This window comes from Scophthalmus maximus, chromosome 6 (genome assembly GCF_022379125.1).
Source record: "Scophthalmus maximus strain ysfricsl-2021 chromosome 6, ASM2237912v1, whole genome shotgun sequence".
Classification (NCBI taxonomy): Eukaryota; Metazoa; Chordata; class Actinopteri; order Pleuronectiformes; family Scophthalmidae; genus Scophthalmus; species Scophthalmus maximus.
In genome coordinates, this window is record NC_061520.1 from 19,684,259 (window position 1) to 19,703,801 (window position 19,543).

The 19,543-nt window shown below is 45.4% G+C and overlaps 1 protein-coding gene across 8 annotated transcripts in view; it reads left to right on the plus strand.

Moving 5' to 3' along the window:
• LOC118310013 (chemokine-like protein TAFA-1) overlaps positions 1–17,862 on the plus strand; it is a 101,412-nt gene extending 83,550 nt beyond the window's left edge. For 4 of the 8 annotated variants that reach the window (XR_007030927.1, XR_007030930.1, XR_007030929.1 and 1 more), the window contains exons 3-5: positions 447–587; positions 9,549–12,016; positions 16,514–17,862. Coding sequence is in view for 1 of the 8 variants with exons in the window: in XM_035632731.2 (XP_035488624.1) it covers positions 447–587; positions 9,549–9,673; positions 16,514–16,531 (284 nt within the window). In the remaining 7 variants the exon portion in view is untranslated. Of the gene's footprint in view, positions 1–446; positions 588–9,548; positions 12,017–13,253; positions 15,944–16,513 lie in introns of those variants that run through there. The other 4 variants (XR_007030932.1, XR_007030933.1, XR_007030928.1 and 1 more) reach the window with 4 other exon arrangements.
• The last annotated feature ends 1,681 nt before the right edge of the window (positions 17,863–19,543 follow it).

Below are 19,543 nucleotides of genomic sequence, written 5' to 3' on the forward strand. Positions count from 1 at the left end.
CACCCCTTTGTTGTACCTGGCCCTATTGCACAGCATTCGCCTCTGATTGATATCGCCTACGCTCTGGGGTTGAAGCTTGAGTTTTAAGAAGACTGTATTGTGTGTGTGTGTGTGTGTTGGTGTGTGGTCTTCATCATGTGCTGATTGGTATGAAGTGAGAGGCAATTAGATGATGATAATTGAGTTGCCTCAAGGGCCGATTTGTAACACCTTATGTGACGTGAGGTAGTCGAGGAGTCCTTCACTTTCAGTCACATCAGGCGGTTCGTTTGGATTGTTCATAGAAAAAATGATATGGTTGCTGTCGTTTCAGTGTTATGTTTCTTATTGATCTCTCACGTGCACTGACTGTGTCCCTGTGTGTGTGTGTGTGTGTGTGTGTGTGTGTGTGTGTGTGTGTGTGTGTGTGTGTGTGTGTGTGTGTGTGTGTGTCCGTCCGTCTGCAGAAGGAGGGACGTGCGAGGTGATTGCCGCCCACCGATGCTGCAACAAGAATCGTATCGAGGAGCGTTCTCAGACAGTCAAATGCTCCTGTTTACCGGGGAAAGTGGCCGGGACGACACGCAACAAGCCCTCCTGCGTGGATGGTGAGGAACACTCATTCGTTTTAATTACGGTGCTATGGCTGACTGTTGATTATTGTATGCTCCTATGAGGAGAAATGTCCTTGTCTTGCATGTGTGATAGCTGTTGTAGCCAACCCAGTACCCCTGGTATTTACAAATTCTGTGAAAATACAAAAAGTAGTGTGCCCTTTATGTAGAGGGGGAAATTGGTGGACATATAAAAGCAGTTCAACATAATCTAGGGTTTTGGAGGATCATCATATGCGCGTTCTTCTCTAGACAGATTTAGTTAGTTCTTCCATTTTACAATGCGGATGAAAAGAAAACTTTTTTTTTCTATTTCTGTAATGGAAAATGGAAATATTTCAACTTAATTAGACATAACAGGACACTTATTTGGACACAGTCCTTTTCTTTTACAGCTAAATGATGTAGCATAAAAAGCTGATCTCAAGAAACCGTGATCAAATTAAATTTTGTTTACGTGAGTTCATTGAATGTCTGTTTGCATTTTGACCTAGTTCGGTTTATCATAGTATTATTTTGGCCAAGCATGCATTATTGAATAAGAGACTTCTTCTTATTACCCAAGTACAATTTGGATTGTAACTGTACCCTTGAGTGTTTCCATTTTCTACTATATATAATATGTATATGACTTTGCTACAAATATCTGACAGCTAGAATGAGGACTTACTCTTTAGATTTAAGTAGCTTCACATCAACCAACTACAACATTAAATTTCCTTCTGTGTGAATGCCTCAGCACAAATGATCCAGTAGTATAATAAAATAAATAATTACGTTTAATAATTTTAAACGTAATTTTAATTTTGATGATGATAATACTTGTTATGTTAATATGGAAAATATGCATACTTCTTTCAGATTATTATCAGGTTCGAGATAATTATTATGAAAACACTCATTCTTCACATATTTTAATAAGCGCCTCAGACCAAGGCCAAGCATTTTCCAATGTAACAGTCACCGTGTTTTTTTTTCCTCTCCATTTTCTAATAGTAAAAATGCATTCAAACATTACCAATCCAGTGGTGCTGCGCTGCTGGGCATCATGGGAGAGAAAGGATGGGCTGTTGAACACCTGAGCAAGGAGCATGTTGCAGATCACATCGCCCAAGGCAGCTCAGGCTGATGGAAATGAATAACTAATAAACACGAGTCAGGGAAGCTCCAGGCTAGTGCACCTGAATTACCTTAGCTGAGAAAAACAATCAGGCGGAGATAGCACAATGTGGGGGGAAGAAAAAAAAAAAACTGAAGGGAAATTACAAGTCTACTGAGACAGAAGTGTGATGCCCCCCTTCACTCCACGGAGCTCATTTATTGCTCCTCAGCCTTGATCTTTTCACCTCCACCTTCAGTGCGGATCAAAGTCATCTCTCTGACTGCCCTCTCCACAAGAAATGACACCAAAAATATATTCATTATGAGGACTGATACATGTGAGGCCAGGCAGGCCTGCTCAGTGGGCTTCACGGGCTTGGTTAGCCACAGCTGACACTCAAGAAGACCCTAGAATATGACCCAAGGATTTGCCACAAAAGAACGCTTTCTCCCAAAACCCTCTCAAACTTTTTCAGTGAACAGCTGAGTTGTCAGTCCTTGTAGCATATTTTGTTTAAGAAGGCCGTCGGTTGGAGACATCTCCGGAATGAAGCATTTCACAGAGCTCTGATCTTGAGATGTAGCTTTTTTAGCGGGCTCAGTGGTCCTTGTACATAGAGTCAAATGCTGTCTCCTCTGCAGCGCATAACAAACAAGGGACTTACTGTACTCTTCTTATATCCATTCAGAGTGCGTCTTTTTACATGGTCTAGACAGATTTCATCAAATACCTAAAAAAAACCGAATATCAGACGTACACATTTCTCCTTGCCCACGACTAAAGGTCACACCTCGGTGCTTAAGACGAACAGCCTGCACAAAAACAAAAGGTGACTATACACTACGCTGGTGTGTCAGGTAACCCTAACTCTCTCAAAGGTTTCTTGTTTTACCTTGAGACGAGGAAATCCAACGAAACTGTGAGCAGAAGCTGGACAGAGACATATAGGACTCAAAAGACGTCCACGGACTGAGGCGTGGAGTGAGAGAAGTGGGAGACGTTGTTAACACTTCATGCCTCTGTGCTTCGGACTCCTGCAGCGGGAGAATCCATGCTGTTCGTGTATTGATTAACAAGCACTTATAGAAGCAGCGGTGGGAAAAAAAAATGGAAAAAGACAAGTCACTGAGCAGCAAGCTGTGCTACTGAGCACCATCGCAGCACACGGAGAGTTACGACGACCAGGCCCTCGAAATCATTTTATTTCCATCAGTTGGGGCCGCTGCAGCCTCTCCTGGACAGTAGTCACCTGCTTTAAAGGGAATCGGGCTGCGTGTTATTTATTCAACCATGAAAGCACCACGGGACATGGGTGGCAGGGCAGAGGAAAAAATAATGTGATTATTCATAAGAGCTTGTTTGTAGCTGGGTTAGGGTTAGGGTTGTCAAGTGTCGGCTGTTGCAAACACAACATTTTAATTAAGGATATCCTCTCTTCTTTCTTTTTTTTTGTTCACTTGGAAATAAAGGGACACAGCCAGGCTGGGTTTTGATTGCCTGGGAAAGCTACACTTGAAAGTGTGTGTTTGTCAACTGGGCCCCGCAGGCTACCCTTGCACCGTGTGAGGGATTATAGACTTGTGGAGTCAGTGGTCCGGCCCCTTAGCGGAGCACCGGCCTGGCCCAGATGGAGCTTTCTCCCCAGGTCCCAGAGTTATTAATGTTCCATCCAGATAAGGAACGATGCCGCAGCCCAACTCATCTCATCTCGCCACCCCCTGGGGGACACTGTACCATACACAGGTTAGGTTCCCACAAAAAAAAAGAAGAAAAAGGTGAAGAAGTGCTGTGATACAACAAATCAGAAGTACATCTTCAGAGGTCATTTAGTTTAGACACAGAGCCTGGAGGAGTGAACACAAACAGGCAGTCTCTTCCCCGACGTGCTGCATTTTTGGTCATTAGCATCAAACTCCCAGCATCAGAGCAAACGGTGAAGATCGGTCCTATCGTCGAGTGATCGCCACCTTCTGGACGTGGGCCACACGGGGTTATTTCAGTTGCCAATGGTAACGTTTTTTTGTTGTTATTAACATATGGGGATGTGGGGGACGACTTGCGTCGCGAGGCGCCACTCTCCATGGGGGTCTGCTGTCAGATTATCCCCAATAGTGGGACTTGATTATTAGCTTTGACAAGGAGAACTATGTCCCAGTTATGTCAGGGCCAGCGAGGCTCTTAGTGAAGAACATTCCTTTTAACAAGTCAAACGCTCATATCTCCCCAGCCTCACTGGGCCCATCACATGTGCTCAGATCAGGCGCCCGTCACTGCGCCGCCGCCTTTATCGCGGCGTTAGCCCTCGGCCACAGTATGCACATACACCGAGATACAAACCCATATATATGTATGTATGAGTATATATATATATATGCACTCATTAACCCAACACATGCATGCACAGGCCCCTGATATGCACACATGCTACCACTTTGCGATGTCATGTAGCGGCTGTAGCAGTAAACTCTTTTAACGAGGAATACACGCAGATGCCTGCTCGCTGCCGATCACTGATGGGGAATGAACCCTTCTGTCTGGCTGCAGGCGCATAGCGCCGAGCATGACAGGTTGTCAGGACAAGAAGTGCCAGAGCTCTTCCACACACATTATCGGTCAAACACCTCCGGATTATTAATGAAAAGGAGAAAATCATTAAATAGGAAAGAATAAGACCAACTGTTTGCACTCTTTGCCCATTACAAGTGTACAGGGCTTTGGAAAAGCCCGTCCTTATCTTTTCTTCTTTTGCACACAGGAGTTTATTAACCATGGTACTCACTGCCAAAAGGAGGCTGTCATATCATCTCCCCCTCCCAATTCTGTGTGCGTTTGGCAAGACTCAAACCTGCTGCAGATTCTGCCTGAGGAGATGGACAGAAGGAGTAGATTATACTGTGCAATGGGGAACAATACTTCCTGTTGTTTTACTGACAACCACACACATATTGACATAAAGAGAGGCTAACAAAGACATAAATCCTCTGGGGTCAAAAAATATGCTCGTTGGAGATAATGGTTGTGAAGCAGGGTTTCTCCTCCATCTTTTTTTCGCATCCCACTGAGCTCTCAAAGCCTTAGTGAAGTGAAATACCTTTCACCTGACTCATGACGTCAATTTTTCTCATACATTTCTGCAGAAACTGACTTATTTTGCAACCGCTGGAGTTGCCCTCTGCTGCAGCACTCCGTCCATTTTTATATAATGTCTGTGTTCCAGGAGTTTTCTGGAGTTTGTCGCGTTCACTTCTGACAAACGCAATGAAGAGGAGGAGATTGTCTGGGTCAGACTCGTTCACAACAGCAGGGACATTTTAAGAACACGCTGTGGCGTCTGGGTAGAGCAGCAGGAGGCAGGACATGACCTAATAATATTTATGAAAAATGTGCAACATTTTTTTTTTCTCCACATGCTGTGTTTCCCCCCTTGGCGCACACTTCCTGGTAAACCATGCAGGTTTTTTTGTGCCCGTAATTGTTTAATCTGAATGATTCTGAGGTCAAACACACTAAAACTTTTTTGTAGGTAACTTTGTGAATTAATGTAGAATTTCACAAACCACACTGAAAACTATCCTTTAGGAACACAGCGTCGTCGTTAAGTCTTTGGAATATCCACTACAATATTCAAAACTCCGTTCAAAAGCTATGTGATTGGAAAAAGCAAACGATATTTTCTGAATAGCTAATCATACCTTGGCTCCCTCTTTTCTCCGAGGGGCAAAGATTCATGCAGAATATTGACCATGTCAGGCTGATGTTGGGTTCGCCGGTCTAAGTCTCAGTCCTGCTGTAATCAAACACTTGCTTCATTTGCTTCGTGCCCCCTCGACCCCTCCGATACTTTACTGCTGTTGCAAATTCATAGCTCCGTCTCATTGAGAGGGAGATGTGTTCTTTGATCAAATATTTCACTGTAGTTAACCACTTGAGTCATGGACTGTTTGCTCACTTGTCTGATTGACTGTTTCGATTGGCTGTTTGTTTGGTTGATAACAGAGTAATCAGGGCACTTGCAGAGCACTGAGATAAACTGCCCAGGTAGAGAGGAAGAGAAGAGCAGCCAGATGAGAAAAAAGTGAGTTCAATGTTAGCACTGATCCTTCACCCCAAACTGAAAAATTTGAAACCGACAAATGGCGTGAAAATTTATAGCCTAATTGCTTTCTGCTCCATACCATGACTGAAGGCGACCAAGGGACTTCGCTGCAAACACTGCAGCTGACATGATTGGAAAGCCATTGTTTTGCTATGATTAAGTCCACCGAGCGCTGTGGAGTCAAAAAAAACTAAGACAAAAAACATTAACTATTCAGAGACATCTTCACATTCTGACACAGACAGAAATCAATTCTCTCCCTCATCCGTCAAGGTGTTGAGACATTCTGCTACCTGGCAGGGACGTGACGGCGAGCTCAATCCATCAGGCAGCCCGCTCACCAGCGATCTGTCAGATGCACTTGTAAAAGGTCCATTGCTTCATGTTTTTCAATCAATTCAAGTCCCGCTCTCGGTTGTTTGTCCATCAAAGTTGCAGAACAGCCGGCGACACGGCTTACGTCTCGAATCAAGCGCTCCCGCAGTGTGCCGAATGTTCCAAGCCCATCCGTCATCCCTTACAGAGTGCAGCGGCTACTTAATGGTAACATGTGAGGTTAGTGTTAATTGAAGTTGGTGATTTAAATCACGGGTTTAAGTGGACCGTATTCATATATTGCTCTTCTCGGCTTATTGACCACTCAGAGCGCTTTACAAGTCACATTCTCACACATTCATACACATTCATACAGCCACCTGATGTGAGAGCCACAAGACCCCCCCCCCCCCCCCCCCCTTCCTTCCCTTCACTCCATGGCAGACAGAGGAGGAGTAAAGTTTGCTGATGTTGGAACAAAGGTTATACCCTCTAACGCTGACGATTGCACAGGGGGTAGTTAAAGTAAAACGACTGTTGGAGGTCAGTGGTCGCCAGGGAGTGATGCATGGACCCCGACCCAGAAATGGCTCTTCTCCAGTGGCCAAGGTCAGAGCCAGATGTCCTGGCCTGGGTACAGCCAAAGACATGGTGTGTGTGTGTGTGTGTGTGTGTGTGTGTGTGTGCGTGCGCTTCATATCCTCATGGCCATCGGGGCAGACATGTCATTAACAATATGTTGTCAAGTTGTGAGACGAACCTGCTGTCTTCCACATTGACTGACTGAAGTAGATTTCTTTTTAATGCAAAGATGAATTTTGAATGTTTATAAGATGCATTTCATAGTCCCTGCCCATTAAACCTCTACTCTCCCGCTAGCCCGGGACGGGAAGCTGTCAAGACATTAACGAGAGGTGGTGCAAAACTGTGGTTTATGAAGGGAATATAACAGATCGTGAGAAGGTAGCGCTGTCTCTGGTTGGAGATTTCCCCCCTCAACAAATCCCTCGTCTGAATGAATAAAAGGCAGAGACATTCAAATTCTGTGACATGGGAAAATACATAGTTTCTTTATGTATTTATGAATACATTCATTCGTTCATTTAAAGAGAAATCTACAATCCAGGAGTGGATTTGTGACTGAACAACCAGTTGGTTTTCCACAACTCTTGAATGTTGGTCACCATAGAAACAAATAATGGATGCAACAAATAATACTCAAAAACTTCCTAGGCCTATCTTAATGTCACTGTTTCCTACACATCCGGTGTATAAATAATGGATGCTTCTGGTGAATCCAGTTCTAGGAAGAACAGCGCTTTCATTCAAAGCAGCTCCCGTGTTCCTGCAGCTCGTGTGAGACGGTGTTTTGACATCCCGCCTCGTCTTCGCTTCCTTTCCCCGCTCGCTCGCTCTCTCTCTCTCTCTCTCTCTCTCTGGTTCCATTTGACGGAACAGATTTTTGTTTTTTCAGGCATTACTTTGCCATTTTCAATTTCTGCTGGGTTTTGTTTTCGTCTTGTTGAAAATAAGTAGTCCTCCGTTTGTGCTCGGATGGAAAACTACGTCTTGGTTCTCCCCTCACTCTCGCCGCAGCGAGAGGAAGAGGATGAACAGAGCGGCGGTGTCGTGGCACATCATCATCATGACTCGATAGAACTAATTGAGTAAAATCTCCTCACGCCTGGTCCTAATTTGCCACTTAATGCAGACTTCCTGCATTGTGGTCGTGCGCCTAAAAAAAAAACAGCTGGATGTAAACATGATTAACAATGGTCCATGGAGGGGAGGTCCGAAGAGCAAGGTGGTAGCGCGAGAACGCTGGATGATGGACCAACATGTGGCAATTACTGGATAAGGTAAACCGCCATGGGGGAAGCCAAAGGGCAGGTTCGCAGCTGGTTGGCGGATGCTCTCATTCTGGCTTTCAGCATCCTCGGGGCTCATGGAGGGGAAAGGAGAAGGAGGAAGTAAGGAAATGCAGCAAGTTCACTGAACAGCAGTGGGGGGGGGCAGTTTTGTCTGGAGCGTGTGTGCGCGTGTGTGTGTTCACACGGAACCATCGCACACTGTGCTGTGAGGGACTGCACTTTAACCGTATTCTTCCATCAGTTCGAGACGGCGTGTTGCCCACACTCTCAATTGATTGGTGGTTGCCAGTAACCTTGGCAACGCAGGCTGGAGGAGGAAAAATATTTATCTTTTTTTCCTCAAGGTTCAAAAATGGGCTTGGAAGAAGAAATCGACTCAAACGTTTGACCTTCGAGATGCTGGTTGGACAAATAAAAAAACAAATTAAAAATAACACAGCATGCTTAAAATATTTCTTCGGGGGGAAGATAACCTGTCACCTGTGTATTTGCTTTGAGCTTTTTCTCATGCACAGTCACAAACGTAGAGTGTGAAAAACCAAAAGTTCTTCAAACATCATGGGGAAGAACTTGACTTGGAAAGAATGGTTTGGAGTCGTCTGCTAGAATTGGAGTCAGAGAGCTTTCCATTGCAGTACGTATGAATTTAACAACAAGAGGAGGGGGAAAAAAATCACTAGAATATATTAAATGCATTCTTGCCACAGTGCTTAGTGGCAGACTTGTTTTATTACACCATAATACAGTTCTTCACCTCAAATCCAGAACAACTGGGCGTGAAAGTACAGGGAAACACATTTCCTCGTGGGTTTAATTGAACATATGGACTGTGGTTAATTAGAAGGACATATACAATAGTTAAACAAAGCTTGCAGTATATATATATATATATATATATATATATATATATATATATATATATATATATATATATATATATTGTGTGTACAGTATATTGAGGGTGAGAAAGATCTTGATGAGAAGATGAGAACATGTTTGTTTTAGTCAAATAGCTGGAGGACGAAAATTCAGTCGATGTTAATAAGAGGCAATTAGTTTTGATTAAAAATGAGATTGCTCTTCTACATTCAACGTAGCTGTATCGCAACAAAATCATGATTAATTTCTGTTGGTTTAAGATGTTATTGACAACAGCGGAAGTAACCATGCAGCAATAACACGATCGCTCTGAGGCCGAAGAGGAGGGGAAAGCCTTCATTTAGATACTCGCCTGTGTTTCTCTGGAGTTGCTCATAATATAGTGTGTGGGAGCACACACAGTGTATATAAGTGTGCCTGTGTAGGATATGTACACAAAATGTGTTTACGTGGGAGGCTTCTGCAATTGTTCAACACGTGATCATTCCACCCACATTTTAAACCCCTAGTTACTACTCGTGATTTTAATTGTACAGTATTATTCATTATTACTCTACGTGTCCGTGTAAGGCTTTTTTCCCCCTCACACTGGCATCTGCTCTGCGTGCATATCCACGTGAATTTGTGTGCACACACTTGTCCGTATGATAAACTAACCCGTTTTGTTGCATATCTGTGCTCGCCTCCCCCAGCGTCCATTGTAATTGGCAAATGGTGGTGTGAGATGGAACCATGTCTGGAGGGAGAAGAGTGTAAGACTCTGCCTGACAACTCTGGATGGATGTGCTCCTCTGGGAACAAAATCAAGACCACGAGGGTGAGGCCTCACACATTCCCTCTCGCGCGCGCACACACGCTCACAGACTGCATGTACAATACATGCCTGCATAAGTACACTTGCACACATATCTATCTGTGCACACTCACACCATTTTCACAAAGTATAAACCTGAAATGTCAGATGGATGTCAATGTATTACTCAACATTTCTTCTTAGACTTGAAATGAGGACGTCACAAAGAAATAACAAGAAGCAGTTGTGCTTCGCTGTGATTGAATGCTTTGACAAGGCTTCTCTGCCAACTGCCTGCTTCTTTTTTTGATTAATCCTTCTGTCACTGAAACAGTCAAACGTGCACAGAATCAAACCTGTGGGTAAAAAAAGGATGTGCACAATTAAAAGTGTATTGAGAATGCCCCCTTCTTAACAAGCCGGGTTCAGTTCGGTGCGGGCAACCCATCTAAGGGCCCGCAGGAGTGAAGAACAAGCACAAAGCAGGCAGTATACGAACAGGTGGGCTCCGCCTCAGGCTACACTCCTCTCAGAGATAAAGTTAACGGCCACTCTGCCTCCGCGCTGCCTTTCAGCTCCGCAAACTGACTCCAAATGCAGCATGCAAAAATAATGAAGCGATTTAAGTCCTCAAAGCCAGCAGTCCAGCACTCCTGTGACAGGTTGATCAACCAATTTGTATTCATTTAATTGACCACTTGCTCGAGATCTGCAAGGACCCCCCCCCCCCAGACACACACACTGTCACACCCACACCCACCGCCCCCTGTACTCGCTTGGAGCTTGGTGACAATGACTTTGAATAGAAGCAGAGACAAATGTGGTAGTAGGGAACAGCCAGTGAAGGTTAGACCACACGGGGCTTCCCACGGTTGTTATGCAGATTTATCTGCCGGCAGATAGACATAAAGCTTTGGCTGGGGCCCCTCGCTGCCACCGCAGGCTTAGAATTTTCAGAAAGAAGTCGATCGAATGGGTGGCTTTCCAGCCTGTCAAGGTAAGGTGCAGTATTTGGTTTTCTTCAAAGAATGCATCTCCAATTCTCAATTTAGTCCTCTGCAAAAATTTGAAATTAGTAAACTTGAAATGATGAGTGTTTTATTTGCCTTGGAACAACTTATTTTCCGTGTATCATCTTGAGAGACTTCAGTCAAGATCAGGCTCGGACTGGCGATCTGGCAAATCCGGCAAACGCCACACGGGCCGACCCAATAGTGGGCCGCAGGGCCGCCGCAATGTTGGAAAACTACTGCAACGCACTCCTCTCCTCGGGACTCCTAGCAAGAGCATTCAAAAGCTTCAATACGTCCAAAACAGCGCCGCTAGGATCCTGATGAGGATACGAAAATATGATCACATCTCACCCGTCCTTCACTCACTCCACTGGCTTCCTGTCTCTTTCAAGGAATGAATACAAAATCTCCCTACGCACCCATCAGTGCATCCATGGCAATGCCCCTCCCTGCCTCAAAGATCTACTCTCACCACACACGTCAGATCGTGACTGACAGTTCAGGGGCAGTTTGTCTGTTTTTGTATTTAAAGGTGTTCAGGGCTGAGCTAGAATTTGGACCCAAAATGCAGACAACCAGACTCCATGAAGGTTTAAAACAGATTTAGTCGTCTTTCAAGCAATAGAGCGTGAAGATGGAGGGTGGCGACGTTGAGCGGTTGGGTATAGAAGCAGGAGCAAGGCAGCGTGAGTTCGCCAATGGTTCCCAGGCAATGAGTTCCAGGAGTTCAGGACTACCTGCTTACACCGGGCACCGCCTGCCGCAGAAACTGAGCAAAACAATCAGAGAAGAAAAAATCTGCTTTGGGTAAATCGCAGAACAAGACGTACACAAAGTCATAGAGGAAACTGGTCTAGCGTTTAACCGAGGTCGAGACAAAGCAATCTGGCAAACAAGTCACAGCTTTTAATGCAGCCCAGCGAGGAACTCAGGAAGACCACTCCCACTTTATGTTCGCGGCGCCCCCCATGAATGGCGCCCTTAGCATTCGCCTATACAGGCTGTGCCGAGGGCCGGCTCTGGCCCCTGCTGTAACACATAAGTGATGTTGGGGCGAAGAGTGGGGGCCGGGCCAGATAAAATTGCCAGTCCGACCCTGGTCTAGATGGTAAATTTTTGCACACAAATGGAAAAAAAATGCACATCCATGAGTAAAATTGGCCTAATTGAATCCAAATCTTAAGAGATGAGGGCCAAGGGTGAGGCCTGAAGCTGTTTTTCTATCCAATACACACGTGTCCTTTTTCCCTCTCTTTGCAGAACACCCAGCCATACTCCCCTTTTTAGCTTCCGGAAGCAAAATGCAGAGGATGCGTCCGCACAGAAATTGAGCTGCATTCTTGCTTTTGTAAAGGTCAGTCCTTTTTTTCTCAAGCTCTTCTCTGTTCTATGTTCAGTTTGTTTCCGTTTTGTCCCCGTCTCTCTCTCACGTCACCGCGTGCACACCGCGTGCCGGGGCAATAGCAGCGGGCGACCAGCTCACGTTCAATGACTTCTCATTAACCCGAATGCTCTGCGAAAAAATAATCAAGTGTTTGTTTACACGCTGTGCATGATTAGGCCGGCGTGACACAAATACTGAACGCGCCACCACCCACTGTAAATATTTATCACCCGGCACAGGCGGCGCGCGCGTAAATGAAAAATAAGTCGCGTTTCTCACATAAACGCTGTCATATGTATCACTACAAACGCAGCGCAGATGGGTAAACGCGCATATTCTGCGGCGGCACTTTCACCGAGTACCGCAGAATCATACGGAGAGCCGGGTCCGACCCGTAGCGGAACCCCCCGCTGTCTGTGATCAGCGTGTCGTGGCGGGATCAGTCCCTCTTCCTTTCATTGCCCTCCTTTGTTCCGCGTCCCGTCTTTGCTATCGGGCCGCTGTGTGGGCTCGATTACAGCGCCCTTGCACCTAGTCTGCCAATCCCATTAGGCACTAATCTGTGACATGCTACTTGCTCCTCTCTGTGTTTGCTCCCGGTTGTGTATGCGTGCACACATGTTTGATGTGTGTGATATGTATGCGTCTCTGCGTGTATGCACACGTGTGTGTGTGTGTGTGTGTGTGTGTGTGTGTGTGTGATCCCGGGGCAGGCCTTTTCCATTTCCGTTGGCTTCTTATCAGAGTCCACTTGATATCCTGATCCCCCTCCGAGGGTCTGGTTGAAGCAGCTTTCAGCACAAAGCATAGCCCACAGGCTGCATGAAAGGCCTTTCATCCTGCACTCTGCTCTCTTTTTTTTTCATCAACATTCCTCATTCACCTGCCTCTCAGGCCAAATTGCCTCATTTGTATTTGTTTCGTTCGAAAGACAGCGGGCCCACAACACAGCATTGTCTGTGTTGGGTTTTTTTCTTTCTATCCTCAGCCTTTATATTACCTGCAGGTTTTTCATTTTGCTCTGAAAATTGTCAGTGAAGCGCAGGGAGGCAGGCTCGCGCACACACACATGTTCACCCGCACACACGGATTTCATCGTCATCTTTCATAAAAAAAACAACAAAATTGGCGTGAAAAGTGAGACGCCAAGCAAAGCCAGTCCCTGACACCCGTGTTTCTTCTTTTCTTCTCTCTTTATGTCTTTCAGAGAGGGAGCCCTTCATTGCCTGTTCTGTAGCGGCAGACAAGGCGGGCCCTTTTGTTTGTGGGAGTCACAGTGAGAGCGAGGCTGAGGAGCATCCTTCCAAAACACTCGCCCACCATAGATCTGCATTACCCGCTCCACTGGCTAAAAAGATCAATCCCTTTCTGCTCCCTCCGAACAATTATACACCTTGAGAGACGAGCAGATTGAGAGAGGCTGTAATGAAAACATCTCTCCTCCTACTCTTCTGCTCTCGTCCCCTGCTTTGGATGATATCGAAAGAATTCTGTTCATTCGAGAACCTCACTATTAGTGAGTGAATATGAACACATCGCCAGTATCAAGGCAGGAGTGTCAAACTGTACATGCATAGTACAAACCTCATCTGGCATTAAATTCATTTAAATGGCCTTATTTAAAAGTAATTTGACATGCAGCATAACAACCCATGCACAGTAGCTGCACCATAACACACTCTGACGAGATGCAGCTCTTGCATGAGGCAGTTTCAGAGCAAAAGTTGACCTACCGGCAGACACATCACCGTCTTAAATTCGTCAAATCCTCAGTCAAAGTGACCTCCAGCCACGCCACGCCACGCGCAGTCCAACTTCCTCGAGAACACCATCACCTCTCCCTCACTCTTGTGCAAAAACGTCATCACGAAGACGAACCCAAACATCATACATGTGGCGTGTCATTTGGAGTGCATACTAAACGACGTGTTTTTGAAAAAGTGCGAGACGGCGAGCTGACAGATGGCTGCAAGGACTGCCCAGGTTGCCTCCCTCCTGGCATTTTTATACAGGTTTAATGTGGAGGAGTTTGTTCCAAGTGCTGCCAATTAATTTATAACCCCTTATTTTTTTTTTTCCTATTCCCATTGTCAATGTCACATTAAATGGAGCTTGATGTATGTTGTTGTGTGGAGTCTTCTGTTTGTAGCGGGTGATCTTTAGTGCAGTTCGGAGAGGTTTCTCAGCTGGCATGATTGATTTTGTTCAGAGAGAGAGAGAGAGAGAGAAAGGGGGAAAGGGTAGGCTGTGTTTGCTCTAAATTCTTTAGCTAAGGCAATTGTCCTTGGCTCCTTTTACTAACTGACGTCTGGGCAAATTGCAATTTAATGCGGGCCAGCAAATTAGAATGCAGATGGCTTAGTTGCCAGCAAAGACGGAATAGGCAGGAAAATCCTTGAGCGATCCGCTGCTACCTGCTGCACTGTTCGTTTGAGGAGACGGAGGACAAAAGAGAACAGAGGACACTTTTAGTCTCTCACGTGCGTGTGGGTTGAAATGACAACATTTGCATACAACCCCTCTTTTTTTCCTGCCAACAAACCTCTGGTGGATTGCGTCCGATGCAGCGAGTGAGCCGTAGTGTGCAACCCGTTGCTGCTCATGTTCTGGCAGGGGTCATCCTCTGCTCTGCGACATTTCGGTGGGCCGTCGCACAGCAGATGACACGGATGCAAATGCGCGCACGGACTAGCCCAGAGGATTACTTTGTTTAAAGATCACGAGAGGGAAGGGAGTAAATCTGTAAAGAGAAAGACGCTGTGACAAGACCTGGAGGGGAAACGTAAAATCGGAGATCTTGTCGGTGTTTTGAAGCACACAGAGGAGCAGCTGCCGTGCGACTGCTTAACAGGCATCATATAGTCAGCAGAGGAGAAAACCTCAGTACTGATTACTGTACATCAGTTACTGTTTCTTTTTAATCTTTCTTCAAAAGTAATATGATATAAAAAAAGGACTTCCATGGTTGTAGAAGCTTTACTGGGATCAGTGTCCTTAAGACAAGATGGAACTAGAAACGTGTGCAATCATGCAAATATGTTATTTTAATAATAGAAAATATTGAGACATCATTTCCTCCATCAAATTATAAAAGATAATTCCATTTTAAGTAAGTAGTTGTTTGGATCCTAACAGAAGTGGAAACAGACAGAGTCTGAGCTGCAAATGACACGTCTACACCTCATAACACGATGAATTAAATAATTATTTTGTTTTGAAAACTGGTGAAACAATATGATCAGTATTTTTCAAAATGTAATTTGACTTTGCAGTGTATTCAAATTAATTACATGGTTAGGGTTAAATGATTATCAAATACGATCAAATTAAACGTGGTCAACCGAGAAAATAATTGCACTGTGGGGGTTTTTTTCCGCTGTTTCTATTCAATGTTGATATTAAATGAAACAACTCATAATGCCTGAGAGTCCCCTGCTTCTCCCGATTGTTCTCTGAAGCATATTCCCCGAAATAACTCACAATACAGTAGGTGAGTAGCAGGTGCACACTACTCTAGAAAAAAAAATTGGTTAATAAAATCATTTGGCTCTCTTGCTGTAGCTTTTCCAAAACACTGGAGCCCTTGGACTCTCACAGAGTCCCAAACAGCGACGTCCACAATCGGACCCACACACCCGGCCGCCGCCTGCCAAGCGTGCCGGAAATGTCATGGCTGTATTTCTTAGTTGAGCAGGATTAGGGGATTTCTAATTGGCTCCAGTGTGTCCAGATGACTTCCGATTCATTCACTGTAAAATCTCAGAGCAGTGAAATAACTGGAAAAACTAGTTGGGCTGCGGTAAAAGGTAAAAGAATGAATCCGACAAACATCCACAGGCTTGTGCTGTGCAGACAGTCATGCGAGGCCTCAGAGCTCAACTGCGTTAACCGTTGCAGACATCGCACGCGCAGTTTTTAGTTTTTTTTTTTAATTTAAAGGATGTTGAAAAGCAAGACATTCAATAGCAGTCTCAAGGTTCCACAGTGCACCATTGAAACATGTCCAGGTCTGCGACTGAGGTTGAATAAAAGTCCCTGAGCCAGTATCACGGTGAGGCGGCTCAGAGTTCATTTAGCAAAACTGAATGTCTGAGGTAAAGTAAAAAATATGCCATATTCAAGTGTCAATTTGTGAAGCAGACACACACAGCATGCTAACGCATCTGGGGGGGGGGGGGGGTTCCGTTTGTACAAATCGTTTGCCTGACATGCCCCGGTACACTTGAACACACCTCCGTTTTCGGGCGTCGTTTCCTCAAGCTGCCTGTTTTGAGTCGAGGCAGGAATCAGGAGGTGAGGCGGGGGCTGTACAAAGCCTTCCGCAGTTCAAAAGACTCCCCTTGGTTTTTTGAGACATGTAAACAGAGAAATTCTTCAGGGTCTAATCCTTGCACACTTGTATGCCTTTGTTCCGTCTAAGTGCATGTGTGTTTTCTCTCTCTTTCTTCTCCCTCCTCTGTGTTGCAGATTCATCCCAGGACCTAACAGCGAGCTCCCGTTGCAGGGCTGCGTGCCAGGCTCTTCCCCCTCATCTCCCCTTTTTCTCTTCCCACCGAACGGACTCAAACTATCACATCCACTGCTGCTGACTGGATTACCTGGGACTACGGAAAAGGATATCCACCCAGATAAAACAGCTTTGCTCGTGTGGCGCCAAGGATTTGAAACCAGACTAATCCCCTGTTTGATCAACGAGCCCCATGTTGGTGACTCTCCTCTTCCGCGCAGCTGTGGCCAGTTTCAGACATGCACCCTCCCGCTCTCCGTTTCCCCATCACACCGTCTCACCCCTCCAAACCTGGAACGGCTCGACAGGGGTTATTTAGAGGTTGTTAAAACATTTATTTGAAGACGTTCGCCCCCGTGCCCGCCCGAGGGCGAACGGGTCGAGGAGCTTACAAGGACCTGAACATGGGATCCGCAGAGCAGTGGGAGAGAAATTACCCTGATATCCTTTTCATTTCAGCGTGGAAGGCGTTTGTGTCGGACTCACCGCTTGAGCGGGACGGCTGTGCCGTGGGGACGCGGAGGGGGGTTTTGGCTGGAAAAACACTGGATGTTCTGTGAACGCGACCACAAGGAGCCGACGACGGGTCAATGAAGAATATGTGGGAGGCCTGAGGACCCGTCTTCATGGCCTCACCTTCAAACTCCCCGAGGGATATTTGACTTTTGTTCGTGGGCATGCCCAGTGTAAATTCAAGAGCTCTCCATTTCTTTGTATGTAAGATAATTTGTGTATATATACATATATAAAAACATTATAAATGAGATGGTTCAGATCCAAGAAGCTGGAGACTCTTATTAGGAGCTCCGAATATTGATCAGCCGCCAGATTACACTCCAGAGACTCTTGTCCCAATACAGTGTCCTGTAAGCTCGCATTGGAAAAAGCCACAATGGAATCATGAATAAAATAGGTATCGATGTCTTTCGTCATCCGGCGGAGCCGTTCGTTGAGCCGGAAAATGCTTGTCGTTTCTGTAAAAGACACAAGGAAAACACTGTATAGAACTGCCTCACAGCGAAAACCCTGTGCTTTCCACTGGGAGAAAGCGGGGACGTGGTACCACATCGGAACAACGTGGATCGCAATCGGACAGGTAGCGTCTGCTCCTGCCATTGAGAGTGTTCGTGGACGGCTGCCTTTACTGTGTTTGTCGTGTAGATCTCCCTCTCGCGCGCCAGAGAGGATTCATTCAAAATGACAGTGAGAAACATTTGTCACAGTGGAGAAACATACAGTTATCCCCCCAGTAGATATAAGTACATTACAGGACAGCCTTATGAGAAATAAATATGGTTTTCTATACTGATATGCGGCCTCCCATTCCTTCATATGGTAACAGATATTTTGAAAAATGTTCCTCTTATCACTATTTGATATGCAGTAATATGTGGGCGGAAGATCTTGTCAGGAGTTTCATTTATATGATATGTTAACGCTGTGAACAGAGTTTTCGCTTGAGCAAACAAGCAATCAACAGCAGCACAAGGCGAGTATGAAAATGACTTACGGGCAGTCGAACACTCACATGCAGTAAACACACAAACAAATCTGCGTTGCTTCATTTATACAATTCCCCCTGGTGGCAGAGTGGATTTATCAGAACAGCACATTCAATTCATTCATGCAATTAGAATAAAGATTTCCAATATGGGGCCAGGCGAAATTCGAGATGATTTTCAATATCGGCCTCTTCTCCCGGCTGATACGAGATTTGTCTCTTCTCCCAGCGGACGCGCCACTGTACATTCATCATTTTGGAATTTGGCTAGTTCCACGGAGCCCAGGGCCTCGCTGAGCAGTCACAGAAGGTATGAAAAAGACAGACACATCAATCTCCCGGTGGTCGTGCCAGAATCATGAAGGAATATGCTAAAGGAGAAGGAGCCAGAACGTGTTTTTTTTCCTCTTCAATGATCCGTACGGTCCCTGCTCTGTTTTCTCGTGTCTAATAGAATCCACCGTCTTCCAGTGTTGCTGAGCTTGTGGAGGAAAAGGGAAAAATGAGTGTGGAAATGGAAATGAGTTTCTTACATTCATTTTTTATTTATTTATTTATGCATGGGTGTGTCTCTGGGTGCTTTTTTTCTGTTGCCCTTTCAGAATATAAGTGAGTGCATGTGTGCATTTGTCTGTTTTACAATGCTTGTTCGCGTGTATTTTTAGAGCGGGGACATCGAGTCTGGGAGACAGGCGTCCCGCGATGACGTATTGTGAACATTATCCTCAAATTCAGTGCCTCTGTGGAGAATCAAGGGATTTCTCTCCCCCTGCTTACGCAAGTTCGGAGTGGATTTTTAGCTTGAAAGGTGCTTGGGGATCAAAAGACGGAAGAGGTGCTTTTTCTTATTTCCCTTTTATGCACTCCTTCGCTCTATCCAGAAGTGATGGAGTCATGCTGTGGAGGGAGGTCCTGCTCCATTTTAGGCGGAGCAGAAAGGAGCACAGCATGAATAGATAACGGGGGCCGGTCCGCCTCCCCTCCGCGTGGTGCTGTGCAGTCTCAAAAGAGAGACATCCATCAAAGCCCTGCCGACCTCCCACTGAGACACAGACACAGCCATGTCCACATCACGCTGGATGGCTAATCAACGCCTGACAGCAAGGACAACCTGTTTCATACGGCCAAGACGTGTCCAGGAGTTATTGGACAGTGTTGTTTAGAAAACTGGAATTAGTAACTTCCAAGGGTATCTCAAGTAAAGATCCAAACTTTTGCCCTGCACAGGAGGTAAACGCTTAGTTGCTTTTAGTAGTAGCCCCCTCTGCTCGTTGACAGCACTTCCAGTCTTTGCACTTTATCACATCCATATTCTTTAATCATTTTGCACAGCAACCTATAATTTGTGGAAAGGGCACTCTCCTTACCTGTGGGGGCTTTGCAGTCTATAATTATAGTTATTACGGGCATGAGTCACTGTGACTGTTGCCTTTACAACTAACATCCACTGGAGCTCGACAACGAAGAGCTTCTTTAAATCATCAATGTC